Genomic DNA, 19,606 nt, shown 5'->3' on the forward strand with positions numbered 1-19,606 from the left:
CCAGTAGATGTGGTGACCTTGGATTTTGATAATGTGCCTGATAAAGAGCGCAATGTAAAAGACCATGGGGGCAGAGGGTGATATATTAGCATGGATAGGAGATTGGCTGACTAACAGGAAACAAGGGAGTCCGGACAAATGGACCATTTTCTGGTTGTCAAACCATAACTCGTGGAGCACCGCAGGGATCGTTGCTGGGGCCTCAGCTATTTACAATCGATATAAATGACTTGGATGGAGGGACTGACTGTATTGCAGCCAAAGCTGCTGAGGTTAAAAACAGACTGAAACGAAAAGTCTGCGGGGGTTAGGTGAGTGGGCAAGACATTGGCAAACGGAGTACAAAGTGAGGTTGTCCATTTTAGAAGCAGAATGGAGAAGCAAAACATTACCAAAATAGAGAGAGGTCGCAGAATGCTACTGTACAGAGGGAACTTGGTTTCCTAGTACGTGAATCACACAAGGTTAGCATGCAGCTATAGCAGATAGGAAGTCAACGGGAAGGCCAGCATTTATTGACCGAATTGCTCACACCGCTGTCAGAGACGGAGTTCCAGGATTTTGACCCAGCGGCAGTGAAGGAACGGCTGATTATATATCCAAGTCAGGATGGTGAGTGGCTTGGAGGGGGACTTCCAGGTGGTGGTGTTCCCCATGTGTCTGTTGTCCTTGTCCTTCTCGATGGGATTGGAAGCTGCTGCCTCAGGAGCCTTGGTGGGTTCCTGCAGCACATCTCGTAGACGTTGAGGGTTGGGGATTCGGCGATGGTCACGTCATTGAATGTCAAGGGGCGATGGTTAGATTCTCTCTTGTTGGTGATGGTCATTGCCTGGCACTGATGTGGCACAAATGTTACTTGCCCTTTATTGCAAGGGGGAATGAGATATAAATGTCGGGAAGTTTTGGTATAACAGTACAGGGCGTTGGTGAGACCACACCTGGAGTATTGTGTACAGCCTTGGTCTCCTTGCCTGAGGACGGGTATACTTACATTGGGAGCAGTGCAGAGAATTTTCACTAGGCTGCTTTCTGGGATGAAAGGGTTGTCTTATGAGGAAAGCTGGAGCACGTTGGGCCTATACTCATTGGGTTTTAGAAGAATGAGAGGTGATCTGTTTGATGCACATGGTATCCTGCGGGGGCATTGCCAAGGTAGACACCGGGAGGTTTTTGCCTCCCGCGGGGGTGTCGAGAAGCAGGGGGCACGGTTTAACATTAACGGGTCTCCCAGTTAAGACGGAGGTGAGGAGGAATTGCTTCTCTCAGTTAGTCTCTGGAATTCTCTTCCCCAGAGGGCACAGGAGGCTGGTTGACTGAATATATCCAACGCTGAGTTAGACCAGATTTTTGGATGGCAAGAGAGTCAAGCATCATTGGGGGGTGGGTGGGGGGAGGGCGGGGGGTGTGGTGGTGTGTGGGGGGCAGGCAGGAAAACGGAGTTAAGGCCACAAGCGGATCAGCCATGAAGTCGGCTCGATGGACCGAATGGCCTGCTCTGTTTCCAGTTCTTGCCTTCTTGATGATGAAGGGTGAATTGAGCAGATGGATGGAAGATGGGATCGAATTTGGAGACGTGTTCGGTGCTGCGGTTGGGAGGGACTAACACAGGAAGACAATATATGATGAATTGTACGAGGCTGAGCGCCTGGTGGGAGGATACACCTTGCTGGTCAAATTCACATACCTTTGAAGGTGGCCCATTGTGTTGATAAATCAATTGAAAGCAAATATGGGTCACATAGGTAATAGGGGCAGGAGGAGGCCATTCTGCCCCTTGAGCTTGTTCTGCCGTTCAACTAGGTCAGGGCTGATCATCTACCTGAACACAATTGCCCCGCATTAATCCCATATCCATTGATGTCATTGGTACCTGGACATCTATCAACCTCTGCCTTGAACATACTCGATGACTGAGCTTCCTCAGCCCTCTGGGGTAGAGAATTCTAATGGCTTACCACCCCCGCCGAGTGAAGAAATCCACCTACATCTCAATCCTAACGGCCAACCCCTTGTTCTGAGACTGTGTCCCCTGGTTCTAGACACCCGCCCTCCCTAGCAAAGAGGGAATCATCCTTCCTGCATCATTGAATGTGTTAAGTGTGTTAGTATAGCGTGTTGAACTGCTATTACCGCATTCTGCTATCTTACCTTTACGCGCTATCAGCACCTTCTTTAGCCTTTAACACTCCCTTTGCGTTGCGTCCATGACATCTTTATCAATATGTCCTGAGCTCCCCCCCTTGATCCCTGTAAGAATGTTGGGTCCCTCAATGAGAACACCACTCGCTCTTCTAAACCCTATGGAGCACATGCGCCGACTCCTCAATCTCTCCTTACGAGGCAATCCCGCCATCCCAGGAATTCGTCCGGGGGCCCCTCGGCCGCACTCCCTCGATGGCAATTACATCCTTCATAAGAAGTGTTGAGATGAGCGCTTGAAAAGCCGTAGCAGGTGCTGGAAAAATGGGGTTAGAATAGTTAGGTGCATGATGGCTGGCATGGACATGATGGGCTGAAGGGCCTGCTTCTGTGCTGCATAACTCGATGGTAAGGAGGCCAAAGCTCTAGGCAATACTCCAGGTGTGGTCAAGCCAAGACACAATTGTGTCTCTGCACAAATGCAGCAAAACATCTGCAATTGCGACTCGAATCTTCTTGTGATAAAGACCAACATGCCAATTCCCTTCCTCAGTCCCCTTACTTGCACCGTACTTCCTGTCATATAGTGACCAGAACTGTCTCCAGCACTCTAGTTGCAGTATAACTCGTGTTTTCCACCCCACCCAACTTCTGTACTAGGGATAAGGCGAAATAGGGGCAGATTTTGGATTCATCTCAGTCAGAGCTGCCCATCCCTTGAACATTTCAAGCAACCATACTGTAGGAGTCACATGTAGGCCAAACCCAAAGCGCATGTCCTTCCCTAAAGGCTATTAGGATTTTGCAACAATTGCTGATAGACGGTTAACAGCAACGAGGCCAGCTTTAGAATTGCAGATTTATTAGTTGAGTATCAATCCCCACTGGCTGCTGGTGAACTCACGTCCACCAGACCACTGGCCTGGGACTTTGGGATTACTAGCCCAGTGATGTTACCGTTACACCACCATCTCCCCAGAGGGCTAATTTCCAACTGGCCGGGCTAACGTGTTTCCTCTCTTGCAGATGACGTGGCACTCCGCTTAGTCAACGGAGAGAACGACTGCTCGGGCACCGTTCAGGTGTACTACAACGCAACCTGGGGTTCGGTGTGCGGCGAATTCTGGGGCATCACGGACGTGCAGGTGGTCTGCAGGCAGCTTGGCTGCGGTTTTGCCAAGGGGCAAATGGACCCGTCGCAGTTCGCCGACATCCAGAAACCCATCTGGCTGAGCATGGTCCAGTGCAGCGGCGCCGAGGCCCACCTGTGGGTCTGTCCGGCGAGAGCCTGGATCAGCGGGATCAGCTGCGATCGATTGAACGGGGCTACTGCCACGTGCTCTGGTAATGCCCGCGCGTACGGGGTCGTTTTTGCCTTTTCCTGCTCCCAGTATTAAAATGAATCGAGCACATGCACACACACACACACACATAACACTCCCAGCGATGCCTGCTTAGTTCCGACACTGCCAACAGACCTCAGGAACCATGTAATGCATTGGAAATTAAAATTCCCTCAAAAGTTGCCCATAATGCGAATTCTACAAAAAAAAAACTTACAGAATATATTTCAGCAAAACTGGAGTCCAGGAGTCATTGCATCCATCCACCCAGCATCATTTTATATCCACAGTCATAGTCAGCCACTGCAGATGCTTATGTACATACGTAAGCAGTGTTATTTTACACAAGTTCCTGTGCGCGAGTGTCTACACTTGCCCTTTAAGCGTGCTGGGCTGCTAGTCACTAGCGATGGTGCGGAATGTACAATCTGGGCGGGCGAATGGAGTGGTGGATGTGCTGGGGGTGGGGGTGGGGGTGAGGTCCGGTTCCCCTTCCAAGTCACTCGCCCTCGAACGCTATCGGCCGTCCCCTTCGCTGCCTCTGGGTCCAGACCCTGGACTTCCCTCCCTCCCTCACCGCGCTGAGGGTGTGTACCCACGCCCCCGCAGAGGCTCCAGAAGGCAACTCACCAGCACCTTCTCAAGGCCCTGCGAGGGATGGGCAACAAAGCGCTAAACCCAGCCAGCGACAGCCGCACCCCATGAACGAAAATGCGAAAAAGTTGGGGGGTGGGGTGCAGGTCTGCTCAACGCTGGGACGGTCTTGATAGGCCGAATGCTCCCCCCCACCCCGCCCCAGCTCGGGTTGTTTTGTCTGTGCGCGAAAACGTCTCCTGGGGTCCACCCTTGATTCACCCCTTGAACATAAAGCTGGGGTCTTGGGGGTTGGGGGTGGGTATCGGTCAGTTTTCAGGCAATGGGAATTGGTCAATATCTACGAGGGAGACATGGAAGTATCTCTCCGGGGTTAGAGAGGGAGACAGACGATCGGCAATATGCGTGGAGAGAATGACCAAGTCCCGGAGAGATCGGAGGATCACAGAATCACACACACAGTGCAGAAGAGGCCCTTCGGCCCATCGAGTCTGCACCGACACGTGAGAAACACCTGACCTACCTCGCTAATCCCATTGACCAGCACTTGGTCCCATAGCCTTGAATGTTTATGACATGCCAAGTGCTCATCCAGGTACTTTTTAAAGGATGTGAGGCTAACCCGCCTCCACCACCCTCCCAGGCAGCGCATTCCAGACCCTCACCACCCTCTGGGTAAAAATGTTTTTCCTCACATCCCCCCCCTAAACCTCCTGCCCCTCAACTTGAACTTGTGTCCCCTTGTGACTGACCCTTCAACTAAGGGGAACAGCTGCTCCCTATCCACCCGTCCATGCCCTTCATAATCTTGTACACCTCGATCAGGTCGCCCCTCAGTCTTCTCTGCTCCAACGAAAACAACCCAAGTCTATCCAACCTCTCTTCATAACTTAAATGTTTCATCCCAGGCAACATCCTGGTGAATCTCCTCTGCACATCCTCCAGTGCAATCACATCCTTCCTATAATGTGGCGACCAGAACTGCACACAGTACTCCAGCTGTGGCCTCACCGAGGTTCTATACAACTCCAACATGACCTCCCTACTTTTGTAATCTATGCCTCGATTGATAAAGGCAAGTGCTGCATATTCTTTTTTCACCACCCCACTAACATATCCCTCTGCCTTCAGAGATCTATGGACACACACGCCAAGGTCCCTTTGTTCCTCAGAACTTCCTAGTGTCATGCCGTTCATTGAATACTTCTTTGTCAAATTACTCCTTCCAAAGTGTATCACCTCACACTTTTCAGGGTTAAATTCCATCTGCCATTTATCGGCCTGAGATGGCGGCATAGTGATAATATCAGTGGACCCGTGATACAGGGGCCTCAGGCTAATGTGCAAGGGACATGGGTTATACAGACTGATCCTCAACCCCCACCTCCCTCCACCACCCCCCCAACCCAATTTAAGCATGGGAGAAGCTAAGGAGTCAACCCTACATGAACTACCTAGACCGTTCCAAGCAATTGAACCCAGGCAGTTGGGGGCCTAATGGTCATCTCACTAGTCATGTGACTAGTTGAGCTAAGCAATGTGGAGGGTAGGCAGGCTTTGGGGAGTCAGGAGAGGAGTTACTCGCCGCAGAATTCCCAGCCTCTGACCTGCTCTTGTAGGCACAGGGACATAGGGATGCAGGAACAGGAGTGGGCTATTCAGCCCATCGAGCCTGTTCCTGCGATGTGCTGGCCCTGGAGAGGGTCCAGAGGAGGTTCACGAGAATGATCCCAGGAATGAAAGGCTTAACATGTGAGGAATGTTTGAGGATTCTGGGTCTATACTCGATGGAGTTTAGAAGGATGAGGGGGGATCTGATTGAAAATTGCAGAATACTGAAAGGCCTGGATAGAGTGGACGTGGGGAAGATGTTTCCATTAGCAGGAGAGACCAGGACCCGAGGACACAGCCTCAGAGTAAAGGGAAGACCTTTTAGAACAGAGATGAGGAGAAACTTCTTTCGCTAGAGTGTGGGTGAATCTATGGAATTCATTGCCACAGAAGGCTGTGGAGGCCAGGTCATTGAGTGTATTTAAGACCGAGATAGATAGGTTCTTGATTGGTAAGGGGATCAAAGTTACGGGGAGAAGGCGGGAGAATGGGGTTGAGAAACCTATCAGCCATGATTGAATGGCGGAGCAGACTCGATGGGCCGATTGGCCTAATTTCAGCTCCTAGGTCTTATGTCCATCATTGGATTATCTCATGGCTGATCATCTACCTCTCCGCCACTTTCCCACACTATCTTCATAAGCATCGATGTCATTAGTCTCCAGATGTTCACTCTTGATCGTGGCCAATGATTGAGCTTCCACAACCCTCTTGGCTGGGAATCCCAAAGATTCACCCCCCACCCCATCTGAGTGAAGAAATCCTTCCTCACCCCAGCCCATTACCCTGACATTCGGTCCCCCCCAGTTCTAGGCTCACCAGCCAAATTGTGCATCCAACCTTCATCCACCCTGTCACGCCCTGTAAGATTTTCCTAGGTTTGAGTGAGGCTACCCCTCATCCTTCGGAACTCCAGGGAATACAGACCCTGTCCCCCCCCCAGTCTCTCCTCATAAGAAATCCCAACACCCCAGTGATTAATCTGGTGTACCTCCATTGTGCAGGATTTATGTGGGGGTGGGGTTCAGCTCAGTTTCTGGTCAATGGTAACCACCCTCACCCCCAGGATGTTGATAGTTGGTAACTCAGCGATGGTAATGGTATTGAATGCCAAGGGGAGATGGTTAGATTCGCTCTTGTTGGAGATGGCCATTGCCTGGCACTTGGGCGGCCTGAAGGTTACTTGCCACTGGTCAGCCCAAGCCTGAATGTTGTCCAAGTTTTGATGGAGATCGGCACGGGGGTTTGGGGCTAGAAAACGGAGGCGCCATTTTGTCACTTGCACGGCCGGGAAATGGCGCAATTTTCCCATCTAAGACCTCTTGGACACCTTGCAGTAACGTCCCTCTGCATTGGATGATGCTGGCAGCTAGCACAGGGTGATTCTTTGGAATTCTCTACCCCAGAGGGCTGTGGAAACTCAGTCAGTGAGTTTCGAGAGAGAAGTCGATGGGTTTCTGGGGACCAGTGACGTCAAGGGATATGGAGGTATCACGGGAAAGTGGCGGAGAGGTCGATGACCTGCCAGGAGCCAATTCAATGGCGGAGAAGGCTCGATGGGCTGAATGGCCCACCCCTGTCCCTGTGTCCCTCTGTCCCTGTGTCTACAAGAGCAGGTCAGAGGCTGGGAATTGTGCAGCGAGTAACTCACCTCCTGACTCTTCCCCAAAGCTTACCTGCCTCCTACATCGCTTAACTCAATTGGTTGCATGACTAGTGAGTGGAGCAGAAGGCCACCATCGGCCTGGGTTCAGTTGCTTGGCACCATAAGAGACCATAAGACATAGGAGCAGAAATTAGGCCATTCGGCCCATTGAGTCTGCTCCGCCATTCAATCATGGCTGATAAGTTTCTCAACCCCATTCTCCCGCCTTCTCCCCGTAACCTTTGATCCCCTTACCAATCAAGAACCTATCTATCTCGCTCTTAAATACACTCAATGACCTGGCCTCCACAGCTTTCTGTGGCAATGAATTCCATAGATTCACCCACTCTCTGGCTAAAGAAGTTTCTCCTCATCTCTGTTCTAAAAGGTCTTCCCTTTACTCTGAGGCTGTGCCCTCGGGTCCTGGTCTCTCCTACTAATGGAAACATCTTCCCCACGTCCACTCTATCCAGGCCTTTCAGTATTCTGTAAGTTTCAATCAGATCCCCCCCCTCATCCTTCTAAACTCAATCGAGTATAGACCCAGAGTCCTCAAACGTTCCTCATAGGTTAAGCCTTTCATTCCTGGGATCGTTCTCGTGAACCTCCTCTGGGACCCTCTCCAGGGCCAGCACATCCTTCCTGAGATACAGGGGCCCAGAATTGCTCCCAATATTCCAAATGTGGTCTGACCAGTCGAGTTCGTTCACGCAGAACGCGCAGAATGTCCGATTGGCAAATGGAGGACTGTCCGCCAGTGTGGCAAGGAAGGCCTTCAGTGGTCAAAAGCAAGTCTTTTAGAAGAAACCAAGTCTTGTTTTCTGTCGCCACAGCTCAGCCACCTCCGCCGACGTTGGCAGTATCTGGAAATGGTCTATTCTTCAAGGAAGACACCATCAAGTTTGTGTGTGGGGCGTCTTCCCTGTACAAGGGTGCGCAAATGGCCCTATACAAAATGGGCGAAGAGACGCCAGTCTTAACGGGCGTGATCTCCTCCAGTCAGGGCAACGTGAAGTTCGATCTCGAGCACATTAACAAGAGCCACGAGGGGACCTACTGGTGCAACTACCAGTTGGAGGTGGCGGAGCTGGTCTTTGCGTCCGAGGACAGCGCATTGGTGGAGATCGCAGTCGTAGGTAAGGCCGGCTTTCAGGTGAAAAGAGAGACACGTCGAATCTTTGCACCTTTGCACTCATCAGGACACTTCGCATTACAAGTGCGGGGGTGGGGGGAGGGGGGAAACAACAATTCGTACCGCATGTGAAGAGTGTGCCGATTGGTTGGCACGTGGGCTCTGATTGGTAGAGAGGCGTTGCCGTGGAGGGCGCCCCAGTGTTGGTGACTGACAGTTAACTGTCGAGTGTTGCTTGAAATTTAAACCAGTCAGCTTGATCCTGATTGGTCAAGGCGACGCCCGAGGAATGAGTCAGTGAATGGCTGTCACTTAGTTCGTCTAGCGTTGTTTGCCTGGCCCACTAGTGCTCCCAATTCGCAGGTACAGGTGCCACGTAAACAGCGAGCTAATCCGTTGAACCGAATAAATGCTTTTTAAAGAAATATAATTCGTTTCCCATCCTTGGAGTTGTCTGCAATGGGCTATGGAACATGCCGAATGGTATAGACCCTCCGATGACTCTTTTTATCGTGTGTGTTTGGATCGTCAATGTTGCAGTGTTTGTTTTCCCCACTCAACAGAAAATGCTAAACTTCGGCTTGTGGATGGACCCACCTCCTGCTCCGGTAGAGTCGAAGCTTTCTACAATGGCACCTGGGGAACCATCTGCGATTTCGGGTGGGACATTGTCGACGCCCAGGTGGTGTGCCACCAGGTGGGCTGCGGGTTTGGCCAATCGGCCACTCCCGGCGGCCACTTCGGAGAAGGTGCAGGGCCAACCCTGCTGGAGAACGTCCGCTGCAATGGGACGGAGAAGTTCCTGTGGTCCTGCCCGTCGCAGGTCATCATGCCCCGGACCTGTCGCCAGAATAATGACGCGGGCGTGATCTGTTCAGGTAAGGATTTGGCCGGACGATGTCCTTCTGTTGAATGGGAAGTGCCGACAAGGCCAAGGAAGTGGGGGCCCGGATCCTGCGGACGCTGGGAAAACCTGAACTAAAAACGGAAAAGGCTGGGAAATAATTTTTAAAAAAAATCTCCGCTGGCGGGAGAGACGGAGTTAACGTTTTGAGTCGGTGTGAATCTCCTTCGTAGCCAGAGAGAAGTAGAAATGTGATGGATTTCACGCTCTGTGGCAAGTGGAGAGAGATAGAAGGTCAGGGATAGGTGGGCGCTCATGATAGATCGATAAAGATGTCAAGGGCGCAATAGAAAGAGGGCGTTAAAGACTAAAGAAGGTGCGGATAGCGGCGTGAAGGCGAGAAAGCAGAATGTGGCAACAGCAGGTTAACAGGTTATGCTAACGCTATTGAGTTTGGATCATGTGTTAAAATTCACTGTTCAAGTCCACACACGAATATTGGCCACTTACGTCAGATATAGGAGGGAGGCTGGTGCCTTTTGTTTCATTCGTTCTCAGGGTGTGGGCATTACTGGCAATGCCACCATTTATCACCCATCCCTTATGTGACCTGAAAAAGGTTAACTGGGTGGTTTCCAGGGCCATTTCTGAGGGGCAGTTAAATTCAACCATCTTCATGTGGATCTGGAGTCATGTATAAGTCATGAAGACCAAGCAAGAATGAGACTGGCCTTCTTCCCCAATTGAGAGTGTGGCATGGACACAGATGTGCTGTCATCCTGAGAGACCCAACGGTTCCTGTACAATTATACCAAACAACTCAGCACTCCCACAAATCTGCTGGAGGGCAGATGCAGACCTGAGTGAAGACCCTATCTAATTGGACTAAAAACGGTCAGAGGACCAAGGACATGGGTCAGTGCCATTTATTACTGGATGCCTTGAGATATATATAGCATGGCTTATCATTCCAATCAGAAAATTGCAGAGTTATTGACATTAGTTTGTTGCAATGAGTGGCATAAAGGTAAGGAGGCAGAATGTCTTAATAGTGTTAATGTAATGTGTTAATCTGCTCTTGACACATTCTGCGATCTTACCTTTATTCCACTATCAGCATCTCCTTTAGCCTTTAAGACTCCCTATTGCAAATATGGTATCATTGTCACTCTCTCCTTAGCCCCCACCTATCCCCGAATTCTATTTTGCAGTATCTCCTCTTAAATAGTGTAAAACCCATCACATTTCTACTTCTACTTAGCTCTGGAGATGAGTCATGCTGACTGAAAATGTTAACTCTGTTTCTCTCTCCACATATGCTGCCAGACCTGCTGAGTTTCTCCAGCATTTTCTGTATCTGTTGCTTGACAACACTTCGGTTCAATGTCAGTGATCCCTTTTCACATGGTTCAGTACATGGGGAACACCACCACCTGGAAGTTCCCCTCCGAGCCACTCACCATCCTGACTTGGAAATATATCGGCCGTTCCTTCACTGTCGATGGGTCAAAATCCTGGAACTCCCTCCCTAACAGCGCTGTGGGTGTACCTACACCACACGGACAAAATCCTGGATCTCCCTCCCTAACAGCACTGTGGGTGTACCTACACCACAGGGGACAAAATCCTGGATCTCCCTCTCTAACAGCACTGTGGGTGTACCTACACCACAGGGGACAAAATCCTGGATCTCCCTCCCTAACAGCACTGTGGGTGTACCTACGCCACACGGGGACAAAATCCTGGAACTCCCTCCCTAACAGCGCTGTGGGTGTACCTACACCACACGGACAAAATCCTGGAACTCCCTCTCTAACAGCACTGTGGGTGTACCTACACCACAGGGACAAAATCCTGGAACTCCCTCCCTAACAGCACTGTGGGTGTACCTACACCACAGGGGACAAAATCCTGGAACTCCCTCCCTAACAGCACTGTGGGTGTACCTACACCACAGGGGACAAAATCCTGGATCTCCCTCCCTAACAGCACTGTGGGTGTACCTACACCACAGGGGACAAAATCCTGGATCTCCCTCCCTAACAGCACTGTGGGTGTACCTACGCCACACGGGGACAAAATCCTGGAACTCCCTCCCTAACAGCGCTGTGGGTGTACCTACACCACACGGACAAAATCCTGGAACTCCCTCTCTAACAGCACTGTGGGTGTACCTACACCACAGGGGACAAAATCCTGGAACTCCCTCCCTAACAGCACTGTGGGTGTACCTACACCACAGGGGACAAAATCCTGGAACTCCCTCCCTAACAGCACTGTGGGTGTACCTACACCACAGGGACAAAATCCTGGAACTCCCTCCCTAACAGCACTGTGGGTGTACCTACACCACACAGACTGGTTCAAGAAGGCAGCTCACCCACCACCTTCTCAAGGGGCAACCAGGGACGGGCAATAGAAATGCTGGGCCCGGCCAGCGAAGCCCGCGTCCCGTGAAAGATCGAGAAAACAATCTCCGCCCTAAATGGGCGACCCTTTGTGTTTACCGAGTGCCTCCTCTCCCATGAGGGGGAGAAACCTCCTCTCAGCATCTGCCCTGTCAGGTCCCCTCAGGACCTTCCACATTTGTCGACCCCTGTGACCTGAGGGCTTTGGGGGCAAATGTTTTATTCACGATGTTTTCTTTTGACCCAGAGCAGCTTCAAAGCCCAGAAATCGCCGTGTTAAGGACCTCCAGTATATTCGCACAAGGGGAGTCCCTCCGAATCCAATGTGCCTCGCCCAGTTACCACCTCGGGGCCTCCTTCTACCTGCAGAAGGTCGGCGAGGCCTCCTACACCAGCTCCCTGGAGGCGGAAGCCGAGTACTCGAACGTCACCTTCGTGGTCCGGAACGTCAACCTGAGCCAGAGCGGCTTTTACACCTGCATGTACCAGCTGGAGAGGCGGGGTCAGCGCTACAATTGCACCCTGAGCGACAGGGCCAGGGTCACGGTGATCGGTAAGTGGCCACGTCGGGGGTCGAGACGGGAGGCGCCCCGGGGCTGGGATTGCCGCCTGGGCCTGGGCCGTGGCGCGGAGACGGGGCGCCCGCCATTGACAGCAGCGCCTGAATCCCTGCTCCGGTCACCCTCGAGGGGACCAGGTTTAGGTTGGGGTGGACCACGGGCGACAGCGGCCGATTTGGAATGACGCCGGTTAGGTTAGATTCGGGAAGTGGCGGCACTTGTGAATGCCTCTCACAGAAACGTACTCACACACACAGACACACACACACACATAGACACACACACAGACACACACTCACTCACTCAGGCACACACACACACACACACACACACAGACACACACACACTCACTCAGGCACACACGCACACACACACACACACACAGACACACACTCACTCACTCAGGCACACACACACACACATACATAGACACACACTCACTCAGGCACACACACACACACACACACACACAGACACACACTCACTCACTCAGGCACACACACACACACACACACACACACACACACACACTCACTCAGGCACACACACACACACATACATAGACACACACTCACTCAGGCACACACACACACTCACTCAGGCACACACGCACACACATACATAGACACACACTCACTCAGGCACACACGCACACACAGACATAGACACACACTCACTCAGGCACACACGCACACACATACATAGACACACACTCACTCAGGCACACACACACACTCACTCAGGCACACACGCACACACATACATAGACACACACTCACTCAGGCACACACACACAAACATACATAGACACACACTCACTCAGGCACACACGCACACACATACATAGACACACACTCACTCAGGCACACACGCACACACATACATAGACACACACTCACTCAGGCACACACACACACACACACATAGACACACACTCACTCAGGCACACACACACACACACACACACACACACATAGACACACACTCACTCAGGCACACACACACACACACATAGACACTCACTCAGGCACACACGCACACACAGACATAGACACACACTCACTCAGGCACACACGCACACACATACATAGACACACACTCACTCAGTCACACACACACACTCACTCAGGCACACACGCACACACATACATAGACACACACTCACTCAGGCACACACACACACACACACATAGACACACACTCACTCAGGCACACACACACACACACACACACACACACACACATAGACACACACTCACTCAGGCACACACACACACACACACACATAGACACACACTCACTCAGGCACACACACACACATACACACACACTCACTCAGGCACACACGCACACACATACATAGACACACAGTCACTCAGGCACACACACATACATAGACACACACTCAGGCACACACGCACACACATACATAGACACACACTCACTCAGGCACACACACACATACATAGACACACACTCAGGCACACACGCACACACATACATAGACATACACTCACTCAGGCACACACACACACACACATACATAGACACACACTCAGGCACACACGCACACACATACATAGACACACACTCACCCAGGCACACACACACACACACACACACATACATAGACACACACTCAGGCACACACGCACACACATACATAGACATACACTCACTCAGGCACACACACATACATAGACACACACTCAGGCACACACGCACACACATACATAGACACACGCTCAGGCACACACGCACACACATACATAGACATACACTCACACAGGCACACACACATACATAGACACACACTCAGGCACACACGCACACACATACATAGACACACACTCACTCAGGCACACACACACATACATAGACATACACTCACTCAGGCACACACACATACATAGACACACACTCAGGCACACACACACACACATACATAGACACACGCTCAGGCACACACGCACACACATACATAGACACACACTCACTCAGGCACACACGCACACACATACATAGACACACACTCACTCAGGCACAAACACACATACATAGACACGCACACACATACATAGACACACACTCAGGCACACACACACACACTCAGACACACACACGCACATATACATAGACACACACTCACTCATAAACACACACAGACACACACACACGTACATAGACACTCACTCAGGCACACACACACACTCAGACACACACACACACACATATACATAGACACACACTCACTCAGACACACACACACACATAGACACTCACTCAGGCACACACACACACTCTGACACACACACACATAACATAGACACACACTCAGGCACACACACACACACACTCAGACACACACACACGCACATATACATAGACACACACTCACTCAGGCACACACACACAGACACGCACACGCATACATAGACACACACTCAGGCACACACACACATACACACACATACACACATACATAGACACACACTCACTCAGGCACACACACACACACACACACACACACATACATAGACACACACTCACTCAGGCACACACACACATACACGCGCACACACACATAGACACACACTCACTCAGGCACAGACACACACTCACTCAGGCGCGCACACACACACACACACACATGTAGACACACACTCACTCAGTCACACATGGACACACAGACACGCAGATACACACATACATAGACACATTCAGACACATACAGACACGCACATACATACATAGGCACACACTCACTCAGACACACGCACATACATACATAGGCACACACTCACTCAGACACACACACACAGGCACACACATACATACATAGACACACACATACACACACGCACATACATACATAGGCACACACTCACTCAGACACACACACATAGACACGCACATACATACATAGACACACACTTACTCACAGGCACACAATCACAGAAACGCAGACACACATAAACACACAGACACACATATGCACACACGGACACACACACACATGCAGATGGACAGACACGCACACATGTAAATATGCACACTTTCTCTCTCTCTCTCACACACAAAAACACACACACAGAGACAAAGGCGCTCACACACACACACACACATGCACGTATGCACACAATCTCACACACACACACAATCTCACACACAAACTCACACACACACACTTTCACTAACACACACAAAAGCACAATTACACACACTCACAGAAACACACGTGCACAGGCACACATATATATACACACACACACCCGCACATTCTCACACAGAGACACACATACAGACACATTGACAGACACACAAACAAACACATATCAACATCCTGGGGGTTACCATTGACCAGAACCAGAGCTGGACCAGCCATATAAATACTGTGGATACAAGAACAGGCCAGAGGCTTGGAATTCTGCAGTGAGTCACTCACCTCCTGACTCCCCAAAGTCTGTCCACCATCTACAAGGCACAAGTCAGGAGTGTGATGGAATACTCTCCACTTGCCTGGATGAGTGCAGCTCCCACAACACTCAAGAAGCTCGACACTGTCCAGGACAAAGCAGCCCCGCTTGATCGGCACCCCATCCACAAACATCCACTCCCTCCCACCACCGACGGACAGTAGCAGCAGTATGTGTACCATCTACAAGATGCACTGCAGCAACTCACCAAGGCTCCTTAGACAGCACCTTCCAAACCCATGACCACTACCGTCTAGAAGGACAAGGGCAGCAGACACATGGGAACACCACCACCTGGAAGTTCCCCTCCAAGCCACTCACCATCCTGACTTGGAAATATGTCGGCCGTTCCTTCACTGTCGCTGGGGTTAAAATGCTGTAACTCCATCCTAATAGCGTGAGGGGAGGTGAAGGTGTAGTGGCTTTGTCGCTGGACTAATGATCCAGAACCCGGGGGTAATGCTTTAGGGTCCCGTGTTCCAATCCCGCCACGGCAAATAGTGGCATTTGAATTCGACAATAATCTGGAATTAAAAGTCTAATGATGACCATGAAACCATTGTTGTAAAAACCCAGATGGTTCACTAATGCCCTCCAGGGAAGGGAATCTGCCCTATATGTAACTACAGGACCACAGCAATGTGGTTGACTGTGAAATGGCCAACAAGCCATTCAGTTGTGACAAGGGAACAAAACTGGACAGGATCAGAATCACACAGAGTGCAGAAGAGGCCCTTCGGCCCTTCGAGTCTGCACCGACACGTGAGAAACACCTGACCTACCGACCTAATCACATTGACCCGCACTTGGCCCCATAGCCTTGAATGTTTATGATGTGCCAAGTGTTCATCCAGGTACTTTTTAAAGGATGTGAGGCTAACCCGCCTCCACCACCCTCCCAGGCAGCGCATTCCAGACCCTCACCACCCTCTGGGTCAAAAAAGTTTTTCCTCACATCCCCCCTAAACCTCCTGCCCCTCACCTTGAACTTATGCCCCCTGGTGACTGACCCTTCAACTAAGGGGAACAGCTGCTCCCTATCCACCCTGTCCATGCCCCTCATAATCTTGTACACCTCGATCAGGTCGCCCCTCAGTCTTCTCTGCTCCAACAAAAACAACCCAAGTCTATCCAACCTCTCTTCATAACTTAAACATTTCATCCCAGGCAACATCCTGGTGAATCTCCTCTGCACCCCCTCCAGTGCAATCACATCCTTCCTATAATGTGGCGACCAGAACTGCACACAGTACTCCAGCTGTGGCCTCACCGAGGCTCTATACAACTCCAACATGACCTCCCTACTTTTGTAATCTATGCCTCGATTGATAAAGGCAAGTGTCCCATACGCCTTTTCCACTACCTCACTAACATGCCTCTCCGCCTTCAGAGACCTATGGACACACACGCCAAGGTCCCTTTGTTCCTGTGAACTTCCTAGTGTCATACCGTTCATTCAATACGGCCTTGACAGGCTACCCAGCATCGATCTAGGCACCAGAAATGACAACGGAAATCTCAGCAATGTCGACCCTGCAAAAGTCTTCCTTACTAACACCGGCAAGCTAGTGCCAAAATTGGGAGAGCTGTCTCACAGATAACTCAAGCAGCAGCGTGGCCTAACCAAACTCATGGAATCAGATCTGACAGATAACGTCCCAGACCCTACCGTCAGTGTCCCTGGGTATGTCCTGTCCCACCAGCAGAACCGACCCAGCAGAGGTGGCGACACAGTGGTGTACAGTCGGATGGGAGTTGCCCTGGGAGTCCTGAAGATTAACTCCGGACCCTATGAAGTCTCACCATCAGGTCAAACATGGGCAAGGAAACCTCCTGCTGATTACCACGTACCGCCCTCCCTCAGTTGATGAATCAGTGCTCCTCTCCATGTTGAACACCACTTGGAGGAAGCACTGAGGGTGGAAAGGGTGCAGAATGTCCTCTGGGTGGGGGACTTCAATGTCTAACACCAAGAGTGGCTCGGTAGCACAGCTACTGACCAAGCTGGCCGAGTCCTAAATGACATAACAGCTAGACCGGGTCTGCGGCAGGTGGTGAGGGAACCAACAAGAGGGGAAAACATACTTGACCTCATCCTCACCAACCTGCCTGCCGCAGATGCATCTGTCCATGACAGTATGGGCAGGAGTGACCACCACACAGTCGTTGCGGAGACAAAGTCCCGTCTTCACATTGGGGACACCCTCCATCGTGTTGTGTGGCACTACCACCGTGCTGAATGGGATAGATTTCGTAAACAGGACCATCAACTCAAGACTGGGCATCCATGAGGTGCTGTGGGCCATCAGCAGCAGCAGAATTGTACTCAAAGATAATCTGTAACCTCATGGCCCGGCATATCCCCCACTCTACCGTTACCATCAAGCCAGGGGATCAACCCTGATTCAATGAAGAGTGCAGGAGGGCAGGCCAGGAGCAGCACCAGGCACACCTAAAAATGAGATGTCAACCTGGTGAAGCTATAAAACAGGACTACTTGCGTACCAAACAGCATAAAGCAGCAAGTGATAGACAAAACTAAGCGACCCCCATAACCAACAGATCAGATTTAAGCTCTGCAGTCCTGCCACATCCAGTCGTGAATGGTGATGGACAATTAAACAACTCATTGGAGGAGGAGGCTCCACAAATATCCCCATCCTCAATGATGGAGGAGCCCACACAAAGATATAGATGAAGCATTTGCTACAATCTGCAACCAGGAGTGCCGAGTGGATGATCCATCTCAGCCTCCTCCGGAGGTCCCCAGCATCGCGGATGCCAGTATTCAACCAATTTGATTCACTCCACGTGATATCAAGAAACAGCTGAAGGCACTGGATACTGCAAAGGCTGTGGGCCCTGACAATATTCCGGCAATAGTTCTGAAGACTTGTGCTCCAGAACTTGCCGCGCCCCTAGCCAAGCTGTTCCAGAACAATTACAATGCTTGCATCCACAGAGCTATGTGTAAAATTGCCCGGGTATGTCCTGTACACAAAAAGCAGGACAATTCCAACCCTGCCAATTACCGTCCCATCAGCCTACCCTCCATCATCAATAAAGTAATGGAAGGGATTATCAACAGTGCTATCAAGCAACACTTGCTTAGCAAGACCCTGCTCACTGACGCCCAGTTTGGGTTCTGCCAGGGCCACTCAGCTCCTGATTTCATTGCAGCCTTGGTCCAAACATGGACAAAAGATCTGACCTCCCTAGGTGAGGTGAGGATGTCTGTCTTTGATATCCAGGCCGCATTTGACAGAGTGTGGCATCAAGGAGCCTTGGCAAAAGTGGAGTCAATGGGACTCAGGGGGAAAACTCTCCTCTGGTTAGTCATAGCTAGCACAAAGGAAGATGGTTGTGGTTGTTGGAGGTCAGTCATCTCAGCTCTGGGACATCACTGCAGGAGTTCCTCAGGGTAGTGTCCTCGGCCCAACCACCTTCAGCTGCTTCATCAATGACCTTCCTTCCATCATAAGGTGAGAAGTGGGGGTGTTCGCTGATGATTGCACATTGTTCAGCACCATTCGCGACTCCTCAGATACTGAAGCAGTCCATGTCCAAATGCAGCAAGACCTGGACAATATCCAGGCTTGGGCTGACAAGTGGCAAGTAATATTCGCGCCACACAAGTGCCAGGCAATGACCATCTCCAACAAGAGAGAATCCAACCATCGCCCCTTGACATTCAATGGCATTACTGAACTACCACTATCAACATCCTGATGGTTACCATTGACCAGAAACTGAACTGGACCAGCCATATAAATGCAATGGCTACAAGAGCAGGTCAGAGGCTAGGAATCCTGCAGAGAGTAACTCACCTCCTGATGCCACAAAGCCTATTCGCC

At 50.9% G+C, this 19,606-nt stretch overlaps 1 protein-coding gene across 1 annotated transcript in view; it reads left to right on the forward strand.

Moving 5' to 3' along the window:
* Positions 1 to 9,446, forward strand: part of LOC144677080 (scavenger receptor cysteine-rich domain-containing protein DMBT1-like) — a gene marked incomplete at its 5' end in the record, with an annotated part of 11,815 nt that extends 2,369 nt beyond the window's left edge. Inside the window, 3 exons of the mRNA XM_078537343.1 lie at positions 3,166 to 3,483; positions 8,166 to 8,468; positions 9,028 to 9,446. Coding sequence (XP_078393469.1) covers positions 3,166 to 3,483; positions 8,166 to 8,468; positions 9,028 to 9,446 — 1,040 coding nt within the window. The remainder of the gene's footprint in view (positions 1 to 3,165; positions 3,484 to 8,165; positions 8,469 to 9,027) is intronic.
* Positions 9,447 to 19,606: the final 10,160 nt, after the last annotated feature.

The sequence above is a fragment of the Cetorhinus maximus genome, unplaced genomic scaffold (assembly GCF_964194155.1).
Source record: "Cetorhinus maximus unplaced genomic scaffold, sCetMax3.hap1.1 HAP1_SCAFFOLD_2225, whole genome shotgun sequence".
Classification (NCBI taxonomy): domain Eukaryota; kingdom Metazoa; phylum Chordata; class Chondrichthyes; order Lamniformes; family Cetorhinidae; genus Cetorhinus; species Cetorhinus maximus.